The 9,227-nt window shown below is 35.7% G+C and overlaps 1 protein-coding gene across 1 annotated transcript; it reads right to left on the minus strand.

Moving 5' to 3' along the window:
• Window positions 1–4,643: 4,643 nt before the first annotated feature.
• On the minus strand, window positions 4,644–6,833 carry LOC149223874 (uncharacterized). Its single transcript, XM_089388026.1, has 2 exons — window positions 5,690–6,833; window positions 4,644–5,536 (listed from the first exon to the last, which is right to left on the minus strand). The coding sequence occupies exons 1-2, from the start codon at window positions 6,831–6,833 to the stop codon at window positions 4,644–4,646; spliced, it is 2,037 nt and encodes a 678-aa protein (XP_089244152.1).
• Between the last annotated feature and the right edge of the window lie 2,394 nt (window positions 6,834–9,227).

A 9,227-nucleotide genomic window follows, 5' to 3' on the forward strand; every position in this document is an offset into this window, starting at 1 on the left:
ATGCATATTTTGATATTGTATGTAATCTATATATATATATATATATATATATATATTTGTTTGATTCCATCAACGAATTAAAAAATTGAAGCCATGAACAAATTCATTCTTTACAATATGGAAGCAACACAATCATGGGTCGCATTGTATGAACATAAGAGGAGGAAATGGGATGGTGACAAGAAAGAATTCAAATAATTGAATGGTAGAAGTGTGCCTTATACTAATCATTTAAAAGAAAATATGCCAATGACATGCCCTAACAGTTGGGTTGTTGACCAAGTCTGAAAAAAATATGATGTATCTGGTCGTTACCCGCATGTTGAAGAGGATGCGCTAAACATAGGGATTTGGTGCAACAAATTGGTAATTATAATATCTTTCTGTACAATTTTAACTTCATAATGGACCTTTAAATTTTAACATCTATATATATTTTATATTTTTAATCATGTTCGGGTTATTAGACACCTGACACTGTGATTTTTTTCACTTTTTTATTCATTCACTTTTCGCATCTATGTGGGCAATAGGAGATCATTTTCGCACGAAGGATGTCGATGATGGATGCATGAAACAAGAATGTAGAGTGGAATTCGAGTTCAATTAATCTAGTTGTGCTAGCCAATGCAATCAAAACCTAATGCATGGGACATTATGTTACGTTGGAAAGATACAAGAGATCATTCAAGTGGACTTCTCTTTGTTCCAATGCGTTATTTTTAGGTATAAGTGGTTGGACACCTTTGATCAGAATAATGTAAAGGAAGATCACGATAATGGGCTGATATCTATCAACTCTAAAAGGATGTGGCATGAAGCTAAGGAGCCTTATGTTTTCCCAAAACACTGCAACCAGGTGCTTTTTTACCCAGATGTGTTGGATAGGGATTAGTGGTCCGTATTGAGACACGACCCTAAATCAACACTTAATTTTGAGAACAACAATGTTATCATGCCAAGCAAGGAAGGTAATCAAGTTGATGACAATGGACAGTGATATGTACTTGTGTTATTTCATCATTTATACTATTGTTTATGTTTTTGTTTTCTTTATTTTGCTAATTATATGTTTTTTTATTCTTCTTGTTGGCATTTTATAATATAATTGGTAAGATTCACAAATGTTTTTACATGTTTTTTTTGTAGTGAAAACATTTTTACACTTAAAACTAAGTATTTCCAATTGTGTACAATATCTATGATAATAAGGATTCAAGGTCACAACCCTTCTCAAATAGGAAAATGAGAACAAAATAGTGAATTTAGAAATAGCATTGAAGATTTAGTCTCGATTTAGATACTTATTGGTTTATTAATCAGTTCACATGTTTTTTCTTCTTCTTTATTTCAAAAGCAATATAAATCATCATGTAGTGATAACTCTATGAAGACTTTAACAATGAAAAAATTGGGTATTAATATGTAAGATTAAATTCTTGACATGAGAGGCAAAATCATGTTTATTATATTTAAATTACAGTTCTTGCAACATATGTAAACTAAAAGAAGGTCTTATGCATGTATAAAATGTTGATTACATCTTTTTATTGACCATAAGAGAAACAAATGGGTTTACATGGATGTAGAGGTTTTAATTTTTTCTTCATGGATAATGGCATAGTTTTGACTTTTATTTTCAATGGTAATTATAAATAAAAATTGAATTAATAAATATTTTATGGCTAAGAATTAAATTATAAATAATGTGATAGTGATTAAGAGGCATTTGTTTGACTTTCAAATAGACTTGGAGATGCATTTTTATTTCCTATTTAGATTATGTAAAATAAATATCCATTTTTATGTATTTATAAACAAATTATTTAAAGTAGACATGTCTTTATAAATTTGGCAATAATATGTGATAAGGCTATATAGTAAGGTGTTGCGTGTGATATATTATTAAAATCTATCCTACCATGATCATTTAAGGTCATGAGTCCAAGACATATACATCATGTCATTGAAAGTAACGAGCCTAAGCCAGACACATCACGTTACCAATTTGAAGAATGTCATCTGTACGATATGACAGTGGCGTGAAAGACACGCCTACAAGTTTTCATAGTGTTTGGTGTGTGACTGATAAGACCCATGAAACCCTAATCTGATATCTTTTCTTCGTACCACTGCCTTCTAATTTCACTCTTATTTTACCATTTGAATCGACAACGTTTAACAAAGTATAAACTTTTCATAGTTCCATTTCTGAAATCCATGGTGCCATGGTGGTTTGTAGCAGGGACCTCTGAGATCCAGGTAAGACACCTGGAGTGTGTATTGTAGGACAATAATTAGATGTTATCCCTCTCTCTAGCCTCCCATGGTCAGACCATATTATATGGGTCTGCCATTTGGTTCTACTCCTTCTATTGCTCCATCTGCTACATGATTGACATATAAAATACATCAACCTCATACATAACATGCATTTTTTTTATTAAATGAAAAATGTATTTATTAATATGGAAACATAACTTTCAATTAAAAAAAAATCATCGGTGCGCACATATGTATGACACACCATTGTTACTTCGCAAATTTAAATTTTCATAGCGGTGCATCACACTTACGCACCAGTGCTCACGTATAACCTTTTCGCACCGGTACGAAACGTTCAAGTTATCGAACACACCGAGCTATAGCTATATTTTAAATATTATTTTTGTAGTGTGTTTGGTAAATATGATCGCTCTAGTGTGTGTAGAACATATCAAGTGCACCACATTTGTGATGGTGATTAAGAGACATTTGTTTGACTTTCAAATAGACTTGGTGAGACATTTTTATTTCCTATTTAGATTATGTAAAATAAATATCTATTTTTATGTATTTATAACTATATATTTAAAGTAGGCATGTATTTATCATTGTGAACATGATGTAACATATTAGCTAGGAGAAATGTGAAAACATGAATTTTAGTGACTATCTCGTGATAAGTATGTGGAAAAGACAATATTTTTTGAGTTGTTCATTAAGGAATAATCAAATATATTATTTGTTAGAAGTTTAAATATAATATAGTATCATTTTTGTATTATTTAGCTCATATTTATTATTAAAAAGAGTTAAATTTAAACCAATGCAATAGAAAATAAAGAATCAAAATAGCACTAAATGTTATATCTTTATTACTAAAAAAAAGTTCACTTGCCTCTTTAAGGGAGAACTTTCAATAGAGAAAATCCCCAACTACAAGTAACTTCACATGCCTTATTTTACATCTCTTGATTCTCATCTTTAGAGAAACAGAAATTTGTAATTTAAATTGGTAAGAGTTGCTATAAATATTAAATTTCAATTGCTTGAAAATCTCATAACTTTAGTAATAAATTAAATTTTATAATTTTTTTTTTAAATTATATTAAATCTAAATTAATTAGACCAAAAGTAAAAAATAAATAAATTAGTTTTTATTATGAGGAAGAAATGTAAAGAGTAAAAACATATAATTTACTTTTTATTACAATGAAAAAATGTAATTTTTTCACAGGACAAAAAATAGTATTATCGATATTACATTATGTGTAATTCATTTTACGTTTCATTTACATGTAATGGTTAAAACAAAAATATATTTATAACAAAAAGTATTTTAGTGTTAACCATAAATAAAATATTTCAATGTCCATATTATATAACATAATTTTATAGATACTTTATATAGAGAAAAATAAAGTAATTTAAATTGAAAATTTTCTTATATTTTCATTTTAGTTAGAAAGATTGAGAACATTCTTATTCCATTAATAGTTGTTTTCTAATTCAATGTATGAGGGATATTTGTATTGTTTTCAATGTTTAATATAGATTCGATATGTAATATTTTAGAAAATATTAATAATAAAAGTATTAAATGTATAGATACAAGAAAAAATATGAAGGGGTATATTTTAGCATTTTAATGTGGAAAACATGAAATATAAATAAAATATTTCAATGTCAACTACATATAGATTATACTAGCTTAGATCCATTTTAACTCTGGATCTACCAAGCTGCTATATGTATCAAATATCTTTTCAGTCTAAAAGATGTTTGCATCTCAAGAGATTTAATCCCTCTTGGTGCTTGGTAGATCCAAAGTTAAGATGGATCTAGGTTGGTTAAACAAATTTTGACAAAAGTTTTTTAAATTTAACAATAGATTGAATTTTATAAACCAATTTTGAATTATTTAAATTGTATTTTTGAATACTTTATTATTAATAATATTTTGTATTAAAAATTGAACGAGTTACACATTTTCATCTAATTAAGAACTAACTAAACTATTTTACCTTTAATTATTTTTTCCTTGTGAGTATTGAAATATTTTACTAATTAAGTTAGATTGAATATCAATGAACTATCTAAGCAATAAAAAAATATTTATCTTTTTTTTTCCACTGGAAAAATCAGTAATTTTCATTAATATTAGAAAATTACATATAGTAGATGCCTTGGCATTACTGTGTTGTTCATACAAAATTCACCTCACAAGGTGTTGTGTCAGAAAGTAGTTACAAAATTGTGCTGGGTACATACATATGTCTGGCTGTTCAAGCCTATTCTCTATCACAAAAAGATCCTTTTTGTATACAAAATAGCCATAGTTCAAAAACAGTTTCATCATGTCAAAATAGTCTCCATTACTGTCAGTTATCGGGACTGTTGTCCCTCTGTTCTCTCTGATCTATGAATGGCCTGTGGTAAAACCGGTGCTCTTCGGTTCCATTCTGCTCCACAATTAGCCATTCGCCTCTGGGAAGTGTCGAGGCCTCTTTGGATAGTTTGTCAGCAACGCTGTTATGTTCTCTGTAAATATGTAAACAAGAGAAATGATTAAATGCTACTTTGAGAGTGAGAGCATCATGTAGAATATTGCTGAGAGTGTGTGTATGACATGTAGTGACATTATTGATCCAATTTACAACCACCATTGAATCCCCAAAAATATTGATATTTGTGAGTTGATGCGATAAAGCAAAGTGTAATAGATTTCGGATGGCAGAAAGTTCAGCATAATTATTTGATCCATTTCCGAATCCCATTTTTGCAAGGTAACGATGTTGTTCGTTAATATGCAGAACGAAGCCCCCTCCACACCCCGTTTGGTTTGCTGCCCCGTCGAAGAAGGCCCACGGGGTGGATCTGTCGATATTGGGCATGGGTTGTATGTTTCTGGGCCGAGATGGAGGCGGATCGGGTAGCTCATGATAGGCAGCGATGATGGTGGCTTCAACCTGGCTCCAAGATACCGGTTGATCCTTGAAGACAGCTCGATTCCGCGCAAGCCAGGTATACCATGTTTCCACGAGGGGGAGATTTAAAAGTTTTGTGCCCGGATGACTGTGTGTCCAAGCGTCCCATGCGTCCGATAGATCATTCCCAGTCCAGTTCCTAGCAATGCCCAATTGATTGCGGATGTTGGTCCAAAGGGTGTGGATAGTAGGACAGAGCAGAAATAAATGCTCTGAGGTTTTTGATGTGGCCTTACAGAAAATGCACCAGGATGGCCCGTAGATAGATCTACTAGTAAGATAGTCACCTGTGGGGACAATACCTTTAAGGGCACACCAGAAGAAAAGTCTGGAGTGAGGTGGAGCCTTAAGCTTCCAAATGGTATGCCACCACGGGTGAATCGGATCAGGTATTCTGTGGGATATGAGTGCTTTGTATCCATACTTTGGGGCTTATATACCATGATCCGCAGGGCACCACACAAGTTCATCCGGCCCTTGTTTAATGCGAATGTGTGATTCCGATAAAGCCTCAGTAAAATGTTGCCAGTCCTGATGCCAATGAAGTGGGAGATCCAGATGCTGGGCCGATTTCCATGCTTGGGAGAAAATGTCAGTGTGCTGCTGATCGGCGATTTGTGCGAAATGCCTAATGTCGCGGGACTGTAGATGAGTAATAAGATCCGGATTAAGAATGTGTCTGCCCCCACTGTTGATCCATGGATCCAAGCCAATCCTGCCCGTCAAGCCATCATTGATTCGCCAAGCAAGATTGTCTCGAATGAGGGGGAGGGCATGAACCAAAGCCTTCCAAACTGATGAACATCCCTTAGATGACCAAGTTGGTAGTCGAGCCCAATCCAGAATGTTCTGGGGCCATATATATTTGTGATAGGATACCTGTGTCCATAGGCTTTGGCTGGTTAGTAAGGTCCATCCCATCTTGGCAGCCAGTGCCATGGCGAATGCTGGTAGTTCTTTAAGGCCCCATCCTCCCCATTTTTTGGGAAGAGAAATTTTCTTCCAGCTGATCCATGCAAAGATTCTCTTGTCCTGACTCCCATTCCAAAGGTACCGATTGCACAGCTGCTGAAGTCGCCCGAGAATATTTCTCGGTATCCATGCTAGTGCCATCCAGAAGACCGGGGTAGCCTCTAACACAGATTTAATGAGCACCAATCTGCCAGCCCTAGAGAGATATCTGTAGCTCCAGCCAGTAAGTCTTTTCTCCAGTTTGGCAACCAGCCAGACCCAATCAGCTATCCTTTGACATGTAGGCTTCAGATTGAACCCCAGGTATTTGAGACCTCTATCCAGAGGGTGGACAGTGTAGGGGAAGGCCTGAAGGGCTGTCCGGGACTCCTGGACAGAAGTACGTGCACAAGTGATGGTAGATTTCAACTGATTTGGCAGCATACCTGTAGCTGCAGAAAATAGTTGCAGGATCTTTGAGAAGGTTCGAGAGTCTCGTACACTGCCATCCAGAAGAATAAGAACATCGTCCACAAAGAGTAGGTGTGTAAGATAGCAAAGGTCGGATATGCGAAGGCCCCCAATATCTCCAGCCCGCTTCGCAGAGTCCATGAGGCGACTGAGACCTTCCATGACCATGAGGAAGAGAAGGGGAGATAGGGGGCACCCTTGTCTCAAGCCTCTTTCAGAGTGGAAGAAAGGTGAGGCTGAGCCATTGATGAGAATACTGAAGGAAGGGGAGGTTATACAGGCCATAATCCAAGTGATGTAGGCATGGGGGAAGCCCAGGTGGATGAGGATCATTTTTATATAGAGCCAGCTGACTCGGTCGAAGGCTTTTGAGAGGTCAATTTTGAGGAGGATGGCTTTCAGATTCTTCGACCAGATGGAGTGCAAAGCTTCTTGGGCGAGTCCGATGGCCTCGTGGATCTGCCTAGATTCAAGGAAGGCAAATTGCTGCGGGGCAATGGATCGGGAGAGGATGGGTCTAAGACGGTTTGCAATGGTCTTAGATATGATTTTATAGAGGCAGTTACACAAGGATATGGGCCTGTAGTCATCAAAGGACGCCGGGGAATCAGATTTTGGGGTGAGAGCAATAAAAGTAGAATTGATGGCATGATATATAGAACCCGTAGTCCTGCTCTCCTCGACCACCCTCAGCAAATCATGTCCCAGAACATCAAAGAAGGCTAAGTAAAATTCAATGGTCCATCCATCCGGGCCAGGGCTTTTGTCTTTTTTGAACCACTTCACAACTCCTTCCAGTTCCTCTACCGTGACCGGGTTATTTAGAGCCTCTACATCTTCTTCCTCCACGAATCTCGGAAAGTGGTTTGCCACATTAATGATATCAAGTAGGTTGGCTTCCCGGGGCTCTTGTATAGGTTCCTGAAATGTGTGAAAAAATATTTATCATAATTTTACAATCATAGTTTCAACCATACTAAACTTTGTAATTTATAAAAATATCTTGGAATTTTTTTAAAGCAAGTCTTCTTCCATGCAATTTCATATATAAAAGTTTGATATAAGTTCACCAATACATAATCTATAATAAATATTATTTCATAAAAATAAGCATGATGATGATAACCATCTAAAAAATATAAACATAAACTAAAATACACATTCAAATTCACTACCACCATCTAAATATACACATCTCTAGAACATATAAACGTCATTAACTAGCACACAAATCTAATAATCTAACAGGGCATCATCATCTTGATCACATCTAACAAAACACAAACATTGTAATCTAACATCATCACCACACACATCCTAAAATTAATATAAATCTCATGTCAAATAACTGCTATAACATATACATCTATCTGCAAGCACATTAAATAGACATATCTAACATGACCTAACAATATACATATTGACACCAACTTATAAATTAAGTACATAAACATGAACAAAAAGTCAAATAACTACATCAAGTCAAATAAGTGCAATCAAATATCTGATACAACAGACGTAGTAGTGCTAGCCTAGTCTACAATAGAAGATGATGGATGGTCAACTACTTCTTTTACATATTTCAAACTCAACTGAGGTGGAGGAGAAGGTGGCTGGCTTACGGTAGAAGATGATGGATGATCAACTAATACCTCAATGCGGTTTGTCGAACTCTGAGGTGGAGGTAGAGGTGGTTGGTCTGCTCTATTAGGAGAAACATAAGGCACATCATCTCACTTTGGCATCTCATCATCAAGTGAGTAACGAGGAGGTGTACTACAAGAAGAATCACTGATACCCTGACGACCATGATCCAATGGAGTGGTACTACCAGAAACATCATGATCACGACCCTCATCCAATGTATCTTCCGATGCATTCCCTTTATCCCTCATAACTTCTAGTACCCTACTAGCTTCGACAATATGACGTATAAGAGACATCATCTCGACGAACAATCCTTGTAGAGATCCATGAACCTAGGATCTGCACTGGTATCTCGATCCCTGGTAGGGAAGATTCCATCATCAATAAAAAATTTGGCTAATTTGTTGCAATAGTCCATCCGAAATTGCAGACCAGCCCTACGGCCCTAGATGCCCACCCCCCTAAGGATGTGCCTCACCTTCTTGGGCCTCGCCCATCTCCTCATCTCCTCCATCCAGTGGGGGAGGAGGCATGTCTTCATCGAATGTGCCAATGTCTACAAAATATAGTACACAACAATAATAAGGCATTTTCAATATTAAACAATTTAATAAAACAAGTTAAAGAACGTACTAGAATAAATTTTATTCTAATTAATTAAAATAAAATGAAACTAGATTAATTTAAAGAAAACACTAATATTACCTCTATCATCTAGAGGCTCAGCCGTTGTGAAGAGGATGTTGGGACACTATCTCCAATCAATCCCCACGTACAAAAATGCCAACATGACAAATGCATGATCATCCTCACTGGCCAGTAGTGCCAATACTTCGGCGAAAATCCTAGCCAGATACTCTGGCAAGCCCCTCTTAGGCATCATTTGCTCCCACATGCACATCTAGACCT

Source organism: Pinus tabuliformis, chromosome Q (assembly GCF_031772625.1).
Source record: "Pinus tabuliformis cultivar Carrire ecotype Pingquan chromosome Q, CPIR1, whole genome shotgun sequence".
NCBI lineage: Eukaryota > Viridiplantae > Streptophyta > Pinopsida > Pinales > Pinaceae > Pinus > Pinus tabuliformis.

What these genes read in the sequence shown, in the direction of transcription:
- LOC149223874 (XM_089388026.1), bottom strand. Translation starts at nt 6,833, where the DNA reads ATGGAAGGTCTCAGTCGCCTCATGGACTCTGCGAAGCGGGCTGGAGAT. An exon ending in GTGGTGCCCTGCGGATCATG is followed by an intron (nt 5,537 to 5,689) that starts GTATATAAGCCC and finishes TTGTCCCCACAG; the next exon opens with GTGACTATCTTACTAGTAGA.